This window comes from Lolium perenne, chromosome 2 (genome assembly GCF_019359855.2).
Source record: "Lolium perenne isolate Kyuss_39 chromosome 2, Kyuss_2.0, whole genome shotgun sequence".
NCBI lineage: Eukaryota > Viridiplantae > Streptophyta > Magnoliopsida > Poales > Poaceae > Lolium > Lolium perenne.
The window spans coordinates 255916736-255938380 of NC_067245.2; the positions used below are offsets into that span (position 1 = coordinate 255916736).

At 43.2% G+C, this 21645-nt stretch overlaps 1 protein-coding gene across 1 annotated transcript; it reads right to left on the reverse strand.

Moving 5' to 3' along the window:
• Positions 1 to 10083: 10083 nt before the first annotated feature.
• LOC127335689 (ferredoxin-thioredoxin reductase, variable chain) lies at positions 10084 to 10866 on the reverse strand. Its single transcript, XM_051362408.1, has one exon. The coding sequence runs from the start codon at positions 10744 to 10746 to the stop codon at positions 10312 to 10314; it is 435 nt and encodes a 144-aa protein (XP_051218368.1). The 5' UTR covers positions 10747 to 10866; the 3' UTR covers positions 10084 to 10311.
• Between the last annotated feature and the right edge of the window lie 10779 nt (positions 10867 to 21645).

Here is a 21645-nt window from a genome sequence, read left to right on the forward strand (position 1 = left end):
TCTGCCGCTAAATTTTCCCGCCACACTGTCGAATTTTTGCCTATAAAAGCAGGCATCGCTACTCTGGATTGCACAAGTTCTTGTATCTCTATTTTATCCCGTTTGCTCACCCTTAGCCATCATGAGTGTGCCTTGCTCTGACCAGGACTTTAGGCCGGCGAAGGCGAAGGCTGCAAGTTTGCCCCCGGGTGTGACTGCGGAGCGTTGTTGGTGCGGCCGTGTTGCTAAGGTTAAGCAGGTGGAGGATTTCTCCGACTGGTTCGGCATGAAATTTTTCATGTGTGCGAGCTATGAGCATGATCCACCCCGTAGTTCAGCTTCGTCGTCCACCAGGCCGCCGGTATGTTTGGACATAATTTTATGTTGGCTTAAATTTGTTTGTGAATTTGATTTAATCTTACTGTTTGTGTTGTAGTCTCCCCCGCCCCTATGCAAATGGTTTCACTGGATAGACACGGAGCAGCCGGATTGGGCGCGCGAGGAGGTTGCGGAGAAACAGCGCCGTGCGTGGGCAACGTTCTTTGAGGAGGAGCGTTGGGAAAAGGTTCGTGCTAATGAGAAAGCAGAGCGAGAGAGGCAGATACAGAAACTAAGGGCGGAACAAGCTCGTAATCGCGAGGTGAATCAGAAGAGGATGGATGATGAGGCTGCACGTAGGTTTGCAGAGGAAGAGGTGCGCAGGGAGGCTCGTGAAGCGGAGAGAAAGAGACTAAGGGAAAGAGCTGCTGAGGCGCAAGCGGCAGAAGAACGCGGCGACAAGTCTGGAAAATGACCACGGTGGACGCAGGGAAAGTAGAGTTATGTGTCGTACTGGCAATGTATCTTAAATTCAGTTTTAGTTTGTCGTTGTATCTTAAATTCCGTTGTAGTGCTAAGCCGTATTTTAATTTCAGCTGCAATGTATCTTAATTTCAGTTGTAGCCCCGAAAATGTTGTGTCCGAAATTTGGGCTCAATTGTTTGCCGCCACTTTTTCCCGCCCAATTTGTCCCGCTCAATGTTCCCGCCATTTATTCCCGCCCAAATCTGCCGCCAATCTTTCGCGCCCATTTTTTCCCGCTCACATCTTCCCGCCGAAAGTCATCCCTTGTAGCCTATAAATACCCCCACCGTTTTCTTGTCTTTCAGTGTAGCCTCTCAACAAGATGGATCCCCCTTATAAGAATCCCCCCCATCTTTTCAATGAATTCATGGCCGAATATCTTCTAGATAGTGCTCGCTATGTGATGAGGGAGAGTAAGATAGAGACATTCGAGGAGTTCATCAGTAGCGACGCCTTGCTCCGTAAGGTCGGTAGGAAATTTGAGACTTGGTCTTATGGATATCCAGTGAAGAAGATGCCTGCTCGTAGCCCACGGGAAATAAGGTGTGAGCTTATCAGGTTGAATGAGAAGTGGAAGTCACTAACATGGAAGAATGAAGAAGATAGGGAAAGGGATTTAAAATATCCCGAACGATGGGCGGCTGAGAGTGAAGCCGACGATGATATCTTCGAGCCTAGCACCAAGGGAAAGAAAGCTGCATCGTCGAAGGGCAAGAGTGGCAAGTCCTCAAAGGGCAAGAGTGCTGCACCGCCAGTCGTCGATTCAGACGACGACTTCGAGCCTACCACCAAGGCCATGAAAGCTGCATCGTCGAAGGGCAAGGGAAAGGGTGTGCTGCGTTCTTAGTGTTTTAGTTATCAGTAATCATGGATCTTGTAGTATGTTGTAGCGATGGTGTACCATTTAATATGTTAGCAGAGAGTTATGTTGTAGTAGTAAGTTGTATCTTAATTATCGCTTGAAGTTCAATATGAAATGTTTGTTAAATAGAAATAGTAGTCATACATGGCGCATACAAATAGTAGTCATACATGGTGCATACAAATAGTACTCATACATGGTGCATACAAATAGTACTCATCTCACTGACCACGGCCCCTCGCTCCACCTCGCCTCGGTGGCGGTCGAGCCTGAAAAGGTGACGGCGAGTACATACGAACAGGTGGCTGGCGATGTCGGGCATGGAAGGTGAAGCAAGCTCGGTTTGTTGCATGTGCAGGCACACGATGGCCATTCTTCATTTCCAATTCTGACCTCATGTGTTCTCACCGCATTCACACAACCAAACTTGTCGGTTGGTAAGCGCACCTCAAACCTCCTTTCCTGATTACCGATGGCCAGAACAGTGTGTGACATACCCTTCTCCATCTTGACATCCATATATTCCATAATGGCCTTACAGTAAGGAGTGTTTGGATTCTCAAGCATATGCTTCAAAGCCAACTCCCGTCTCTCTTTGAAATAATTCATAGTGCCATATAAAATACCCTCCACAAGGGCTGTCAGCGGCAATGCCCTATTTCCCCTAAGCACGAAGTTGTATGACTCAGCTAGGTTGGTAGTCATCACACCATACCTAGCTCCATGTGTGTCATGCAGCAAAGACCACCTTTCTAATGGCTCGTGCTCTATCCACTCTGCAAATTTTTTAATCCGTCGTCCAGGCCTCCTTCTAGTATTGGGTGGGTCAAATCCAGGCAGGTCACATAGCCCAATAGGATCTGGCTCGGGGCCCTCTTTGGAACCTGTGTGTACCCTGTGCCACAGCCGCTGCATGAGCTGCTACTAATGCAGCTCGGGCGGCTAACCTGTCCCGCACATGGTCCTTAGTGAACTCATCCAGCTTGCCGCGGAGAAAAGTGTACTTGCATTCTTGATTCTGCTTGCACAACTTATTGAACAGATTCATAAGACCCTTGCTCCTAAACTGCGAGAAGAAATTGGCCCCTGTGTGGCGCATGCACCACCTACTCGTGCATATCCTGCCATGGCGTCTCTTCATCAGTCCGGCTTCTACCAGAGTCTTGATAGCCGCAAGTATACCCGCATGCCTGTCATGTAGCACGCACACATTTTCGCGATCTTTCACTATCGATTTTTTAATCGCTCGAAGAACCATAACCAGCTAGCAGTGTTCTCGCTCTCAACAAATGCAAATGCGAGAGGCACACATCGATTGTTGCCATCCACTCCAATTGCTGTCGAATCTGTCCCTTGTACCTCCCAGCTTAGAAAAGTTCCATCTACACACATCACCGGACGACAGTGCATGAAAGCCTCGATGCATATGCTGAATGCGAAAAACACCGTGCGTAACCCCGACATTAGGGAACTCGGTATCACAAAGTCTTGTATGTCCACATGGGTGCCCGGATTCCGGTCCTTCAATGTCTGCAGGAGACAGACGACACCGTCATAAGCATCATAGAAGGTCCCGAATCTGTTCTCCAAAGGCCGTCTGTTTAGCCCTCCATGCCTTGCCATATTCAATTACATACTTATATTGAAGGTGAACTCTTCTCTGGATGGCTTTAACCCCCATTGCTGTATTCTCTACAATCTCCTTGTAGAACAAAGTAGCAATAAGAGTGGATGTAAGGTTTCGGTGATCCTTCAACATACTCTTAAGGACACATGTGTGCGGCACGAAGTCGCTCACCACCCATGTTGTGTCATACTTGGACAGTACTCCATGCACCCTTGATGGACATCTAGCATCGCTGCAGACCACCGTCAAGAATTTTCGACTTGAAACGGTGGTTACGAATACCCTTTGCGTGTTCATTGCCCACTGAGTGATTGCTTCCTGCAGATGTCTCTTGTCAGCATATCTAGCACCAACTGAGATGGTGTTCATGCTGTACTCCCAGGCAGAATCGTGCCGATCATCGACTATCATTGCCTCCGACAAATCATGGTTCCAAGAAGAGGGGATCGGATCCGCCTCTTCGTTATCATCTGAAGTATCGGATCCACCGGATTCATCTGAGTCAACCTCATTGTCCACTCCATCCTCGTCTTCCTCGTCCATCATGTTCTGCATCTCTTCTTCTTCTTCGTCCACGCTTTCAAGCTCAACAAGATCGTCATGACCACCGCGCATGGCTACTCGCCCGGATTGGAAATCGCCGCCAACATCGTAACTTTGATCGCTCCGGCCTGGATGGAACGCACCCTCGCCTTCTTGGAAATTCACCACCTTCGCCTCGGGAAGCATTAAGGCGATGGGGTGAGTTCCCTGCGCTCGCACGCTTCCAACCAGTGCACCCACCGAGAGGTCCGCTCAATCGGCTTCAACCGCCGAAAATGCGGATACCGGAGCTGCTCCACAAAGCATGCACACCAACAGTGTATGCTTCGGGATTAAGCCCGAAATTCACGGTCAACCACTCCTTCAACTGACTAACTCGCCATGTTTTTGGGTTTGTCAGATGCAACTCCTCATACTGAAACTCGCTCAGATCAGCTCCCATCGGAGTTGTTCGGACCGTGCCATGACCGAAGTATACAACGAATTTTAATCTATCTGACATATCTGCTCACCTATACAAATTACAGACTCGTCAAAAAAATCTAGCACCTACACTCCTAAATATATACTTTCTACCGGTACATATTTCAGTAAATAATCTGTGAAGCTAACGAACGCAACATGCATTATGATTAGACCATCTAATATCAGGAATTAGGGTTTACCCTTGAAGCGTGTCAAACACCTCGGTCAGCAGGTCCGCTCCTCCACCTCGCAGCAGCTGTACCACCAAGCAGCAGCTGCAGCAGCACCACCACCAACTCCACCACCACCACCACCACCACCACCAAAACGCTCCCAAATCTAACCCATCTATAGATCAGGTGATTCTACAGCACTTGGTGGTGAAATAACAACAAAATGTAGGATAAATCGCAGCTAAATGGGAGAAAACAGAGGTGGAAGAGCTGAGAGAATGAGAGAGTGAGAGGAGCTGCTGTGAGGAAGAACTGAGGAGGAAGAAGAGCACCGTCGCGCCGGTCGATTTTATGCTGTGGAATTTCGGGGTGGAGAAACCCGAACTGGCCTTGTCGGGTTCAACGACACCGATTCCTCCACCTCGGGATTCTGCGACCCGACATCTCTGCCGGTGGCAGGCCGACCGGCCGACACTGCTTTTCTCGGGATTCCGTCGCCCGACTAAAGCTACTCGGGTTCCCTGACTCCGAAACGGCGTCGCACGGCCTGGCAGGGATAAGATTCCCCTCGTTTCGGGGTCCTGTGCCCCGATTTTACAAATTCGGGTTCAACCACCCCGACAGTGTATTATTTCTGAAATTAGCTCAAAACGAATATTATTTCTGGAATTAATATTAAAAAGTGTATTATTTAAAAAAAATTCGCGAATCGACTCAGGTCAGTCATGAATCAGTAGAACCAGCTAGCAAGAATGAGCTTAGAAAATTAGCGTCCATGAATAATTGTGTTGTGATGTGAGATCTATGAGAGATCGACATGTTTCACCATTTGCTGAGAAGATGTTAGGGCTGCCAAGATATACTATCTGGTGACACAACTATTCACCTTTAGTAGAGTGTTATGTGATATATTATTCCAGGATAAATCAGGAATGCAACTTTAAATGTCAGAAATGATTACATGATGTAAAATGTACAAAAAAAGGGGTCAAAACAATGGAACAAACACTCGCCCTTTAATATTAAGTGTATTTTTTTTGGTCACGAAGTGCACTTTTTTCATCTTTGGTCGGCGACTTTATTTTCTATGTGGCGAAGTTCATTTTGATTAGAAAAAAAAGATCAGCGAACATAAAATTCACGGGTGCAACAAGTGGGGAGGCAGGGTTTACGTGGCAGGGGTCACCTCAGAGGCTCAGAGTATTAAAAGGTCTCTTGGATGCTTAAGAAGGGTCTAAAGAACCCGTAACAACGCATCGACACTTTTACTAGTTTAAACTAAAACAACGAAAAGAATCATGCAAGGAGAGTAGATCAGATCTTTCCCATGTCTTGCCCAAAACAACCTTCTATTGGTAGGGATATTCACTTTGGCTCGTAGGAGCATTTGCTCCGACTATGTGAATCTACATTTTGAAGTGTCAAAAAATTCTAAAGTAAATTTTTTCATGTACATCTACATATTTTATGTTCGTGCACAAGTTTTCAAAAGAAACTAAAAAAAATGTGGCTCCTGTAAAAAAGACAAATTTTGATGCTATAACACGACTACGTACATGACATTTTTTTGTCTTTTTTGTACACGCCACATAAAATGTTGTTTCTCCATGAAAATTTGTGCACTAACAAAGAATGTCACGATGTACCACAAAAAAATTTATGTCAATTTTTTTTAACATTTTAAAAATTATTTTGTATAATGGAAGCATTTGCTCCTATGAGCCAAAACGTCACCTCCCTATTGGTAGAATGTCTTAAAGTAATTATTACTACAGTAGTAGTAGTTATGACAACTACTACTCCGTATGTTGCAACACGAATTAATGGGCATTAATTCATGTGTAAGTTGACCTGACTACTGCCCAAAGAACTGAAGCCTGACGAATTGCTAGTACTGCTGCTGTGAAGAGCAGTAACAGTTAGACCTTGTATCCGATTATACATAATATAGACACTGTTCGAATTTTGAACTGAGTTTACTATGGATTTAGGATTCTAACGCGAGATAAAATGAAGGTCGACGGAACAGGCAGAAATGAAACATCAAGATGAGATCTGTTACACCACCTCTTTACATCAAAATGATGTATTCGATATGTCTAAATCTGGATGTATGTAAACACAAAATGAACATGTAAATAAAATCTGAGAGTAGATTTCCTACTAAGAACATGCATATAAATAAAAGCATGAGGTATTTTGATCTGATGTGCTATAGAGGGGAGCCACCACACTGTTACAGAAGTACAGAACCACAAAAGCTGGAAAAGGTTGGATAAAAAGGAGGATTAACAATGAACATAAGACTGCCCAAGCAATGAAGCAAAGCTGTCTCCGTGATAATGAGCCCCAGCCTTTTCATGATTTTCACCGTATCTCCCACCATGTTCTATTTTATCATGAACAGAGATGGCCTAAACAATGAAAGAGCATGTGCACCTCTTTTTTTTTTCTTTTTTTTTTGCAGAGAGCATATACAAAGCGGTATGGCTGCAATTCTTTTACGATAGTGTGGCTGATTTTGAGAACAAAGAAGGTAACATAACAACACCACCATCATATACTAGATCAAATCTTCCCAGCTTTCTTGTGCAAACCTTCTATGGGTAGAATTGCAAGTGATGATACTAAAATGCTTGGTCACTGTCAGATAACTCTTGATGCAATTATTACCTGGCTCTATGTCCAACACAAATTGATGGGCATTGATTCTTATGTGTAAGTTGACCTGATTGCTAGATAATAACCAAAAACAATTGAAGCATGCTACCAGTTGCCACTGCTGCCAGAAGTCCAGAACTGTGATAGTTATGACCTTGCACGGAATTATACAGATAGAAAATGTTCGAATTTTTTTTTTTTTTTTGAGGAATCAACGGGGGGCGATTGCCCACCTGAACTCATTTTTGTATTTCATTTTTGCGTCAAACATTACAGGGGCGTCAAAATGTTCGAATTTTGAACAGGGTTAACTACATACTAAGGATTCTAACACATAAGAAGATGAAAGGCCATATGCTGGGTCAACGGATCAAGCAGCAATGAAATAGTACCCCCGCAAGAGAATATTCATATAAATAGATGCATCATTGGAGTGTTAGTTGATATAATGGATTCATATCACGGTTCCCATATCCCAGAATGAAACAAAGAGATTTTACCAAGTGCCTTCTCACATTTTACCTACGCTGGAATTACCATAGAAGCATCAAGAAGACACAACAGCAGAAATTTAAAGTGCACAGTAGAATGACTATTCTTCCCGCGCGAGAAGTAACATCTACTGTACGATAGAAGCAAAAGCTGTAAAACTACTCATGTCATCCTAGCACAGTAGCAAACCACCAATAACATGTAGGCATCATGCATCAAAGTAGAAGCAGTATTCTAGAAATAACCAAGATTGATGATAAAAATCGAGCACAAATTTTCAAGTCCCTAACAGAAGAGAGTTTAGTTGCCAGGTCGAACTATGGTTAAACAGTTTTTGAGAAACACACTACTCCCTCCGATCCATATTACTTGATGGTAATATAGATGTATCTAGACACATTTTAGTTGTAGATACATCCATTTAGCATCAAGTAATATGGATCGGAGGGAGAATTTAGAACAACAGCAGGCATAGCCTGAACCAATCAATTGATGAATCATAGAGAGGAGCCCATGGGTATCAAACAATATTTACGGAACACATTGCAACCTAGCTCTTAGTTGGCCTGGATCAGGAATTTATGGAAACCTTTTGCCATTACCAAAGCTACAAGCCTTAGCATTTTAGTACTGAACACAACAAAAATGTGAGCACTTTGCAGTAAAGCGCCACTTCACAATGCAGTTGTTTAGTGTACTGTATTCAGTACGCATGAGGGGGGAGGGAGTCTGACTGCTCGATCAAAAGCAAAACCCATTTTCAGGTTCTATTTGTCAATATTAAACAAGATTTGATAAATCTTGATACTCGATGTAACAAATAAACAAGGTATGATCAATCTCTTATGAAATCATGCAAAAACGTCAGTTGACACTGAATTCTGCAACTATGTTTACACACAGAGAACTATAAAGACAAATGAGAATGGAGACATACAGGGAAGCGGTGAGTGTAACTCTGTGCGTAGCAAAGAGATGGAGTGGACCAGAAAAGGGAGATAGCACAGAGATGGAGAAAGAAGAGAGGGGGAGAAAAGGAGTTCAAATTAGATTCCTTGTCCAAGTATATGCCGCGTCGAACGGAATCTGTACACTAGATGCTATATGGAAAGTTTAGCCTCAAATCTAGGGCAATATCACGTCATATTCGGGTCTGTGGGTTATCTCTCCGGTTTCGACAGTTCAGCGGTGCAAAGACAGCTGGTTAAGGGTTATAAGTAGACGGCTTGAATAGTTCAAGGGGTAATCTATTCATTTTCATTTTCTTAAGAGAATGCACAGTATTAGGTCAAACTCTCAATTCCTACACAGGAACTGAAGCATCGGCAAGTCGTCGTTTAATGGCCCTATTTATAGTATAAAATTGCAAAAGAATTTCATAATCCTACTCATAGATTCAAACATCATACTGCTTTTTCATGAAATCCAGGTAGCTATCCCATACTTTGATTGCTCCAAAGTCCAAATTGTTAATTGATACTCAAACATTATAGTTGTTTAGCAGAACAGAAACATCCGAACCTTATGTTAGTGAGGAGCTTGGCCAATACCAACACACTCCTAGTAACCCTTCGGAAACATCAGCACCGTTACGCTACCAGTACGTCAAGTTAAGTACAAAATAACAAGTAGGTCAGTAACTTAAACCAGACCCAAGTGTTGGAGGCAAGTAAAATAGCAGCAATAAATTTTTGTCAGGAGAATATTAAGTGCCCAATATGAAAATTATCTTTGAATGGGTTAACTTAAATTGTCGCTTGTGCCCGGATGTGATTTGGACCTATTGGATACAGAAAGGTGTATGAGGCTCATAGAAAGCTAAATTTTGTGAACAACTAACTCACATCACTTTAAATGCGAACAATCAACTGCTCAAATGAGGAGTCGGCCTAAACATATATTTGTCACTCGATCTTCCCCTGGATGGGACAACAAAACCCTAACCAACAAGAACGTCTTCAATTCATGCAAACACCTAAATCGAGTACATAACAAAACAGCAAAACATATTGTATGAATTTGACAAGATTAAAAGCTCTACAAGATTATGAGCACTAAGTCTGAAAGAAGATTGTTGGTGCTAAAGACCAACATATATGAAGAACAAACAAAACTTACAATTCCTGACATATTTTCCAATGAAAACAGAAAAGGCACTGCCTTCCCACGGACAGTAACACATGTACACACTAAGCTTCATCAGAAGATATCATCATCGCGAACTTTCTTGAACCAACATATATGATTGAGGGTGGCATTTAGTAACTAGCATTTTCAGTGTACCATCCATTTTGACTGATTTTTATGATACATCGAAATTAGAACTATTCCTAGTAGGCGCACACTATCTATGAGACCAACTGGTAATTAGGCATCCATAATTAATTCTTGAAACAATCAACAGAAAAAGTTATTGGACACAAATGACAACAGTGTCCTAGTATAATCACTCTCATTCATAATCGTCATCATCTCGAACAATTCTCACATCTGAAAAATTCGATGTTGAACAGAGAGAAGTGAGGAAGAGCAAACCAGAGGTAAACAAACATCAACTTACTTGCTACCCTCTTGCTCCCTCTTCAACCTCCCCTGCTAATGTACATGGGTGCTGCATCCACCCCCAAAGAGCGCATTATTCTACAACACAGAGGGTCATATTCGCCTCAGACGAACTCGAACTCGTCCTCCCGGAGGTGGACGAAGAACCGAACCGGCTTGTCCTGCCCATCCAGCTTGAGCTCGAACTCCACTCTGAAGGGGCGGTTGGCCGTGATGCGCTTGCCCTTCCAGACACCGACATATTGCTTGACCACTCCCTCCATGCCACGAAGGTTGAGGTCCGGCGCCTTGGGGACGTGGTAGACGCGAACCGGCGCCGTGACGCGCACGCGCTTACCGATCTTGGGCGCCGCAGAGGCCTCCTCGTCCGCAACGTCGGGCGGTGGGGACACGTCGCTGCTGACGGCGACCTGGCACGCGGTGCGGAGGCGCGCGCGGCACCGCGGCGGCGCGAGGCATCGAGCGGCCGGGAATTTCGGAGGGAGGGATCGGCGGAGGAGGGACGAGGAGGAGGGCGCCGCGGCGGTGGCGGTGGCCATCGGAGATGTTGGTGGGCGGGTGTGTGGGGAATTTGGTCGAGCAGGTGGTGTGCACGTGAGGATAACGCGATGCTGAAGCTGGTGGCGATTGGGGAGGCGTGGAAATTATAGCGACGTGACGGTTGTTGTTGGCTCGCAAAACTCAGGAGGAGGAAAAATACAACTGTACAGTACTGACCTCTGGCCATTCCAAAGGCTGTCTGATCATCCAAGACACTTTTCTTGTTTTATTACTTCACATGCCAGATCGGTAACACATGATATGTTCCGGAGAGCAGATTTGGTGGACCTTCCTAGTGTTAAAACATTTAAAAGATGTATTTTTGTGTTTTAAAAATTATAAATTTGTTAAAGGAATACATAAGCATGTTTTCAATACTCGTGCGAAATTTCAGTAGAACCTGCCATGTATTTCGAGCTAGTACAAAAAAAAAAAAACAAGGCTGTGGCTGTATATCGGGATAGAAATCTCAAATTTCTGTCCGAAATTTGTTTTTTATAGCTCAAAATATAACTTATTTTTATCTAAAATATCTACAATACCTTTGGAATATGTATATGTATGCACGTATTTAATTTTAGATTTTGTAGTCCCAAAATATGCTTTCGAAAAACCGGGAGCACGGATGCTCACATGCCAAAGACACTTTTCGTAGATTTCAATGCAGTTCTATTTAAGTAAGCGTAACAACAATTTTCTTTTAATCAAAAAGGGTCTCAAAAGACCTAGAGACAGTTGTATAAAGCGGTGACTTTATATTTTACCCAAAGGATTCTAAAGGGAACACAAGAAGTAAAATTCGATCAAGAGATTTTACAAAAAGGACCCTACAAAGATTTATAGAGACACATCGAGTCATTCTTCTTCTCCGTCACCGCCCATGATAAACAACCTCGGAGCATGATCACCTTTCATAGCACCAAGGACGAAACCACTTGGTCCCTGGAAGCTTTGCACGGCCGCGTCGAGGAATAAGGGCCTCCATTGAGGGAGGAGTATGGTGTTAACGAGCGGAACTCGAGTGAACATAGATAGGCTCAGCTCAAGCCCGAATCAACTTTCGAATCTAAGGTTTAGCTCGAGCTCGATTCGTCATGGGCTCTATGAGCTCAAGGGGCTCGTATAATATTTTTGTTTTAACGTTTTTTTATCACCAGTTCACGTTAGCTGGCGTAGAGCATAAGTTGGAAGTAAGAGCATCTTCATCGGCAGCCCCAATAACGACCCCAATAGCTATTTGGAGGCCGGCTTCTCGCCCATACCAGCGCCGAAAAATAGTCGGCATGTTTTCTAGGCTAATAAAATCGCCAACAATCTTACGTTGACCCTGATACGTTGCAAACGTATCTATAATTTTTGATGCTCCATGCTTGTTTTACACTAATTTCTATATGTTTTGTTTACATTTCGTGGTACTTTTATACATTTTTTGGAACTAACCTATTGACAAGATGTAATAGTGTCAGTTACTGTTTTCTGCTATTTTTGTATTTCAGAAAAGTTGTACAGGAAATATTCTCGGAATTGGACGAAACGAAAGTCGAAGTTCCTATTTTACTGTAACGAAGACGGAGTCCAGATGAGAGACGGAGAAGTTCCAGGAGGCGGCCACACCATGCCTAGGCGCGGGCCACCCCCTGGCCGCGCCTAGGGGTGATGTGGGCCCCTCAGGTGTCCACCGACCTCGCCCTTCCGCATATATATTCATCTGATCGGGAAAAACCTAAATACCCGAGTCTCCATCCACGAAAAGTTCCGTCGCCGCCGCCATCGTCGACCCTAGCTCGGGAGGGTTCTGAAGCTCTTCCCGGTACCCTGCTAGAGAGAGAGATCATCACCGGAGGCCTCTACATCGCCATGCCCGCCTCCGAAGTGATGCATGAGTAGTTCATCTCTGGACTACGCGTCCATAGCAGTAGCTAGATGATTGTCTTCTCCAATTTATACTTCATGTTTAGATCTTGTGAGCTGCCTATCATGATCAATATCATCTTTATGTAATGCTACATGTTGTGTTTGCTGGGATCCGATGAATATTAAATACTATGGATCACATGTTCTTCGTTGCTAGTAGATGCTCTGGCCAAGTACTTGCTTGTGACTCTAAGAGGGAGTATTTATGCTCGATAGTGAGTTCATAGCTCTAGTAATCTGGGGAGAGTGACAATAACTTCTAAGGTTGTAGATGTGTTGTTGCTACTAGGGAGAAAACAACAATGTTTTATCCAAGGATAATTCTATTGTTTACTTTACATAGTTTACTTAATGCAATAATCTGTTGCTTGCAACTTAATACTGAAAGGGGTGCGGATGCTAATCGGAAGGTGGATTATTAGTCATAGACACAGATGGATTACGATCCATGAATCTTGTTATAATGCCCAAATGAATCTCATAGTAATCATCTTGTCATGTATGATCTTTATTCTGTCAATTGCCCAGCTGTAATTTGTTTACCTAGCATGTTATTTATCTTTATGGAGAGACACCTCTAGTGAACTATGGACCTAGATCCTTTCTTATAAACTACAAATACATGTTCTTTTTATTGCCAACTCCCATGTCAACAACTCTTTTTCTAGCGTCCACACACTGTTCTTTTTATTTCACTGCAAACAAATATCTCTTTCACCACTATACATCTAATCCTTTGTTTTCAGCAAAACCGGTGAGATTGACAACCTCACTGTAAGTTGAGGCAAAGTATTTTGGCTGTGTTGTGTGCAGGTTCCACGTTGTTGCTGACACCGGTAGTGTGCCCTACCAAGGTCAGCTAACAACACCTTTAGAAGTGATTTCTTTCTCCTACTGGTCGATTAAACCTTGGTTTTCTTACTGACCAAAAAACTGTTGTTGTGCTCATCATACATTTCTCTTGGGGTTTCCCAACTGCGTGCTCTGCACAACATTAGGCCCCTTCGGATGATGCGTGAATTGGCGTGGTGGCGCCTGGTGACACTTCGGATATCGTCTGCGAGCCCTGCCTGGTAGTAACTAGCTCCAAAACCCTACTTGTATCCCCCAATTCCCTTTCCCTCCCACCCGCCGCTTCGTTTCTCCCACTCTCCTATCCAGTTCCCGTCGCCACTCCATCTCATGCCCTCCTCTCCAACGCATGCTTCCTCGTCGTCATTTCCGACATGCCTCCGAGGAAGAAGGCGGCTGCGAAGGGGCCGACAAAGTCGCACAAGGTTACATTGAAGGAGAAGTCAATGTCGATGCCGGTGGAGGAGTGGGCTACTGAGCCCTCCCGCTACGCCATTGTGACGGCAGACTGGAAAAGGCGCTGGGTTACAAGCTGTCGCTCAGGCGGCAGCGGCGCGGGTATGCCTCAGCAGGACACAGTAGTCCGAAGCTAGGAGCGGGTACTACGCCAATACTAGACTCATGAGCTCCCCCGTTGATACGTCTCCGACGTATCGATAATTTCTTATGTTCCATGCCACATTATTGATGTTATCTACATGTTTTATGCACACTTTATGTCATATTCGTGCATTTTCTGGAACTAACCTATTAACAAGATGCCGAAGTGCCAGTTCCTGTTTTCTGCTGTTTTTGGTTTCAGAAATCCTAGTAACGAAATATTCTCGGAATCGGACGAAATCAACGCCCAAGTTCCTATTTTCACCGGAAGCATCCAGAACACCCGGGAAGGACCAGAGGGGGGGCACTGGGCCCCCAGACCATAGGCCGGCGCGGCCCAGGCCCTGGCCGCGCCGCCCTATGGTGTCATCGCCCCTTCGACCCTCTTGCGCCGCCTCTTTGCCTATATAATGCCCCTGGATCGAAAACTCTGATACGTTCGACGAAAACCACAGAAACCTTCCAGAGCCGCCGCCATCGCGAGGCCAAGATCTGGGGGACAGGAGTCTCTGTTCCGGCACGCTGCCGGAACGGGGAAGTGCCCCCGGAAGGCTTCTCCATCGACACCGCTGCCATCTCCACCGCCATCTTCATCACCGCTGCTGCTCCCATGAGGAGGGAGTAGTTCTCCATCGAGGCTCGGGGCTGTACCGGTAGCTATGTGGTTCATCTCTCTCCTATGTGCTTCAATACAATAATCTCATGAGCTGCTTTACATGATTGAGATTCATATGATGATGCTTGTAATCTAGATGTCATTATGCTAGTCAAGTGAGTTTTACTTATGTGATCTCCGGAGACTCCTTGTCCCACGTGTGTAAAGGTGACAGTGTGTGCACCGTGTGGGTCTCTTAGGCTATATTTCACAGAATACTTATTCACTGTTGAATGGCATAGTGAGGTGCTTATTTATATCTCTTTATGATTGCAATGTGTTTGTATCACAATTTATCTATGTGCTACTCTAGCAATGTTATTAAAGTAGTTCTATTCCTCCTGCACGATGTAATGGTGACAGTGTGTGCATCCGTGTTAGTACTTGGTTTATGCTATGATCATGATCTCTTGTAGATTGCGAAGTTAATTATTGCTATGATAGTATTGATGTGATCTATTCCTCATACATATGCATGAAGGTGACAGTGTGCATGCTATGTTAGTACTTGGTTTAGTCTTTTGATCTATCTTACACTATAAGGTTACTTAAATATGAACATTAATTGTGGAGCTTGTTAACTCCGGCATTGAGGGTTCGTGTAATCCTACGCAATGTGTTCATCATCCAACAAAAGTGTAGAGTATGCATTTATCTATTCTGTTATGTGATCAATGTTGAGAGTGTCCACTAGTGAAAGTCTAATCCCTAGGCCTTGTTCCTAAATACTGCTGCGTTACTACTGCTTGTTTACTGTTTCACTGTGTTACTACTGCTGCAATACTACCACCATCAACTACACGCTGACAAGCTATTTTCCGGCACCGTTGCTCTTGCTCATATATATTCATACCACCTGTATTTCACTATCTCTTCGCCGAACTAGTGCACCTATTAGGTGTGTTGGGGACACAAGAGACTTCTTGCTTTGTGGTTGCAGGGTTGCATGAGAGGGATATCTTTGACCTCTTCCTCCCTGAGTTCGATAAACCTTGGGTGATCCACTTAAGGGAAAACTTGCTGCTGTTCTACAAACCTCTGCTCTTGGAGGCCCAACACTGTCTACAGGAAAAGGAGGGGGAAGTAGACATCAAGCTATTTTCTGGCGCCGTTGCCGGGGAGGAAAGGTAAAAGGTACTCACACTCCGGACCTCGGCTACCAAGCTATTTTCCGGTGCCGTTGTAAGTACTCGAAGCTATTTCCTTTAGATCCTGCAATTGCATCTTTTTGTTTCTTGTTTACACTAGTTTGGCATAATGGACAAGAATGATCTTCTTATTCTATTCCCTGATTTAAAACATGGATTGTTTGATGCGAAAATTAAAAAACCTATGGAATCTTATTTGCATGCTGGTAGTAATATTAGTATGAACACTTTGAACACCATTGTTGATAATAATATAGAAAGTTCTAAGCTTGGGGAAGCTGGTTTTCATGATCTTTTTAGTCCCCCAAGCATTGAGGAGAAAATTTTCTTTGATGATACTTTGCCTCCCATATATGATGATTATAATGATAGTGGTCTTTTGGTGCCACCTACTATGGAGAGTAAATTTTGTTGTGATTATACTATGCCTCCAACACTTGATGAGAATAATAATGATAGCTACTTTGTTGAATTTGCTCCCACTACAACTAATAAAATTGATTATGCTTATGTGGAGAGTAATAATTTTATGCATGAGACTCATGATAAGAATGCTTTATGTGATAGTTATATTGTTGAGTTTGCTCATGATGCTACTAAAAGTTATTATGAGAGAGGAAAATATGGTTGTAGAAATTTTCATGTTACTAAAATACCTCTCTATGTGCTGAAATTTTTGAAGCTACACTTGTTTTATCTTCCTATGCTTGTTACTTTGCTCTTCATGAACTTGTTTATTTACAAGATTCCTATGCATAGAAAGCATGTTAGACTTAAATGTGTTTTGAATTTGCCTCTTGATGCTCTCTTTTGCTTCAAATACTATTTCTTGCGAGTGCATCATTAAAACTGCTGAGCCCATCTTAATGGCTATAAAGAAAAGAACTTCTTGGGAGATAACCCATGTGTTTATTTTGCTACAGTACTTTGTTTTATATTTGTGTCTTGGAAGTTGTTTACTACTGTAGCAACCTCTCCTTATCTTAGTTTTGTGTTTTGTTGTGCCAAGTGAAGCCTCTAATCGAAGGTTGATACTAGATTTGGATTTCTGCGCAGAAACAGATTTCTATCTGTCACGAATCTGGGCTGTTTTCTCTGTAGAAAAATCAGAAAAATATGCCAATTTACGTGCGTGTTCCTCAGATATGTACGCAACTTTCATTAGTTTTGAGTTTTCTGATCTGAGCAACGGAAGTATTTATTAAAAATTCGTCTTTACGGACTGTTCTGTTTTGACAGATTCTGCCTTTTATTTCGCATTGCTTCTTTTGCTATGTGGGATGGATTTCTTTGTTCCATTAAACTCCAGTAGCTTTGGGCAATGTCCAGAAGTGTTAAGAATGATTGTGTCACCTCTAAACATGTGAGTTTTTGATTATGTACTAACCCCTCTAATGAAGTTTATGAGAAGTTTGGTGTGAAGGAAGTTTTCAAGGGTCAAGAGAGGAGGATGATATACTATGATCAAGGAGAGTGAAAGCTCTAAGCTTGGGGATGCCCCGGTGGTTCACCCCTGCATATTTCAAGAAGACTCAAGCATCTAAGCTTGGGGATGCCCAAGGCATCCCCTTCTTCATCGACAAATTATCAGGTTCCTTCTCTTGAAACTATATTTTTATTCGGTCACATCTTATGTGCTTTTCTTGGAGCGTCGGTTTGCTTTTGTTTTTGTTTGTGTTTGAATAAATTGGATTACATCATGCTTGTGTGGGAGAGAGACACGCTCCGCTGTTGCATATGAACACATGTGTTCTTAGCTTTTAGTATTCATGGCGAAGTTTCTTCTTCGTTAAATTGTTATATGGTTGGAATTGGAAAATAATACATGTAGTAATTGCTAAAATGTCTTGGGTAATGTGATACTTGGCAATTGTTGTGCTCATGTTTAAGCTCTTGCATCATATACTTTGCACCTATTAATGAAGAAATACATAGAGCATGCTAAAATTTGGTTTGCATAATTGGTCTCTCTAAGGTCTAGATAATTTCTAGTATTGAGTTTGAACAACAAGGAAGACGGTGTAGAATCTTATAATGTTTACAATATGTCTTTTATGTGAGTTTTGCTGCACCGCTTCATCCTTGTGTTTGCCTCAAACAATCTTGCTAGCCTAAACCTTGTATCGAGAGGGAATACTTCTCATGCATCCAAATCCTTGAGCCAAACAATACTATGCCATTTGTGTCCACCATACCTACCTACTACATGGTATTTTCAGCCATTCCAAAGTAAATTGCTTGAGTGCTACCTTTAAACAATTCAAAATTTATCACCTCTGATTTGTGTCAATGTTTTATAGCTCATGAGGAAGTATGTGGTGTTTATCTTTCAATCTTGTTGGGCAACTTTCACCAATGGACTAGTGGCTTCATCCGCTTATCCAATAATTTTGCAAAAAGAGCTGGCAATGGGATTCCCAGTTGATACGCGTTCAACACGCGTCCGTTGGGAACCCCAAGAGGAAGGTGTGATGCGTATAGCGGCAAGTTTCCCTCAGTATGAAACCAAGGTTATCGAACCAGTAGGAGCCAAGAAGCACGTTGAAGGTTGATGGCGGCGGGATGTAGTGCGGCGCAACACCAGAGATTCCGGTGCCAACGTGGAACCTGCACAACACAACCAAAGTACTTTGCCCCAACGAAACAGTGAGGTTGTCAATCTCACCGGCTTGCTGTAACAAAGGATTAACCGTATTGTGTGGAAGATGATTGTTTGCAGAAAACAGTAGAACAAGTATTGCAGTAGATTGTATTTCAGTAAAGAGAATTGGACCGGGGTCCACAGTTCACTAGAGGTGTCTCTCCCATAAGATAAACAGCATGTTGGGTGAACAAATTACAGTTGGGCAATTGACAAATAAAGAGGGCATGACCATGCACATACATATCATGATGAGTATAGTGAGATTTAATTGGGCATTATGACAAAGTACATAGACCGCCATCCAACTGCATCTATGCCTAAAAAGTCCACCTTCAGGTTATCATCCGAACCCCCTCCAGTATTAAGTTGCAAAGCAACAGACAATTGCATTAAGTATGGTGCGTAATGTAATCAACAACTACATCCTTAGACATAGCATCAATGTTTTATCCCTAGTGGCAACAGCACAACACAACCTTAGAACTTTCACATCCGTCCCGGTGTCAATGCAGGCATGAACCCACTATCGAGCATAAATACCCCCTCTTGGAGTTACAAGCATCTACTTGGCCAGAGCATCTACTAGTAACGGAGAGCATGCAAGATCATAAACAACACATAGATATAACTTTGATAATCAACATAACAAGTATTCTCTATTCATCGGATCCCAACAAACGCAACATATAGAATTACAGATAGATGATCTTGATCATGTTAGGCAGCTCACAAGATCCGACAATGATAGCACAATGGGGAGAAGACAACCATCTAGCTACTGCTATGGACCCATAGTCCAGGGGTAGACTACTCACACATCACACCGGAGGCGACCATGGCGGCGTAGAGTCCTCCGGAGATGATTCCCCTCTCCGGCAGGGTGCCGGAGGTGATCTCTGGATCCCCCGAGATGGGATTGGCGGCGGCGGCGTCTGCGGAAGGTTTTCCGTATCGTGGCTCTCGGTACGGGGGTTTCGCGACGGAGGCTATTTGTAGGCGGAAGGGCAGGTCAAGAGGCGGCACGGGGGCCCCACACCACGGGCCGCGCGGCCAAGGGGGGGCCGCGCCGCCTAGGGTGTGGCCCCTCGTGGCCCCTCTTCGTCTCCTCTTCGGACTTCCGGAAGCTTCGTGGCAAAATAGGACCCCGGGCGTTGATTTCGTCCAATTCCGAGAATATTTCGTTACTAGGATTTACTGAAACCAAAAACAGCAGAAAAAGACAGCGGCACTTCGGCATCTTGTTAATAGGTTAGTTCCAGAAAATGCACGAATATGACATAAAGTGTGCATAAAACATGTAGATAACATCAATAATGTGGCATGGAACATAAGAAATTATCGATACGTCGGAGACGTATCAGCATCCCCAAGCTTAGTTCTGCTCGTCCCGAGCAGGTAAAACGATAACACAGATAATTTCTGGAGTGACATGCCATCATAATCTTGATCATACTATTTGTAAAGCATATGTAGTGAATGCAGCGATCAAAACAATGTATATGACATGAGTAAACAAGTGAATCATAAAGCAAAGACTTTTCATGAATAGCACTTCAAGACAAGCATCAATAAGTCTTGCATAAGAGTTAACTCATAAAGCAATAATTCAAAGTAAAGGCATTGAAGCAACACAAAAGAAGATTAAGTTTCAGCGGTTGCTTTCAACTCATAACATGTATATCTCATGGATATTGTCAACATAGAGTAATATAATAAGTGCAATAAGTAAGTATGTAGGAATCAATGCACAGTTCACACAAGTGTTTGCTTCTTGAGGTGGAGAGAAATAGGTGAACTGACTCAACATGAAAGTAAAAGAATGGTCCTCATAGAGGAAAAGCATCGATTGCTATATTTGTGCTAGAGCTTTGATTTTGAAAACATATAGAGAGCAATAAAAGTGAAATTTTGAGAGGTGTTTGTTGTTGTCAACGACTGGTAGTGGGCACTCTAACCCCCTTGCCAGACAAACCTTCAAAGAGCGGCTCCCATTTTATTTTATTTTTGTGTGGCACTCCTTCCAACCTTTCTTTCACAAACCATGGCTAACCGAATCCTTCGGTGCCTCGCCAACAATCTCATACCATGAAGGAGTGCCTTTTTATTTTAGTTTTATTATGATGACACTCCTCCCCACCTTTGCTTTCTCAAGCCATGGCTAACCGAATCCTTCGGGTGCCGTCCAATCAATCACATACCATGGAGGAGTGTCTATTTTTATTAATTAATTTGGGACTGGGAATCCCATTGCCAGCTCTTTTTGCAAAATTATTGGATAAGCGGATGAAGCCACTAGTCCATTGGTGAAAGTTGCCCAACAAGATTGAAAGATAAACACCACATACTTCCTCATGAGCTATAAAACATTGACACAAATCAGAGGTAATAAATTTTGAATTGTTTAAAGGTAGCACTCAAGCAATTTACTTTGGAATGGCGGAAAATACCATGTAGTAGGTAGGTATGGTGGACACAAATGGCATAGTGGTTGGCTCAAGTATTTTGGATGCATGAGAAGTATTCCCTCTCGATACAAGGTTTAGGCTAGCAAGGCTTATTTGAAACAAACATAAGGATGAACCGGTGCAGCAAAACTCACATAAAAGACATATTGAAAACATTATAAGACTCTACACCGTCTTCCTTGTTGTTCAAACTCAATACTAGAAATTATCTAGACCTTAGAGAAACCAAATATGCAAACCAAATTTTAGCATGCTCTATGTATTTCTTCATTAATGGGTGCAAAGCATATGATGCAAGAGCTTAATCATGAGCACAACAATTGCCAAGTATCACATTACCCAAGACATTAATAGCAATTACTACATGTATCATTTTCCAATTCCAACCATATAACAATTTAACGAAGGAGAAACTTCGCCATGAATACTATGAGTAGAAACCAAGGACATACTTGTCCATATGCTACAGCGGAGCGTGTCTCTCTCCCATAAAGTGAATGCTAGGATCCATTTTATTCAAACAAAACAAAAACAAAAACAAACCGACGCTCCAAGCAAAGCACATAAGATGTGATGGAATAAAAATATAGTTTCAGGGGAGGAACCTGATAATGTTGTCG

Coding starts and splice junctions, on each gene's coding strand:
- LOC127335689 (XM_051362408.1), bottom strand. CDS start 10,746: ATGGCCACCGCCACCGCCGCGGCGCCCTCCTCCTCGTCCCTCCTCCGC.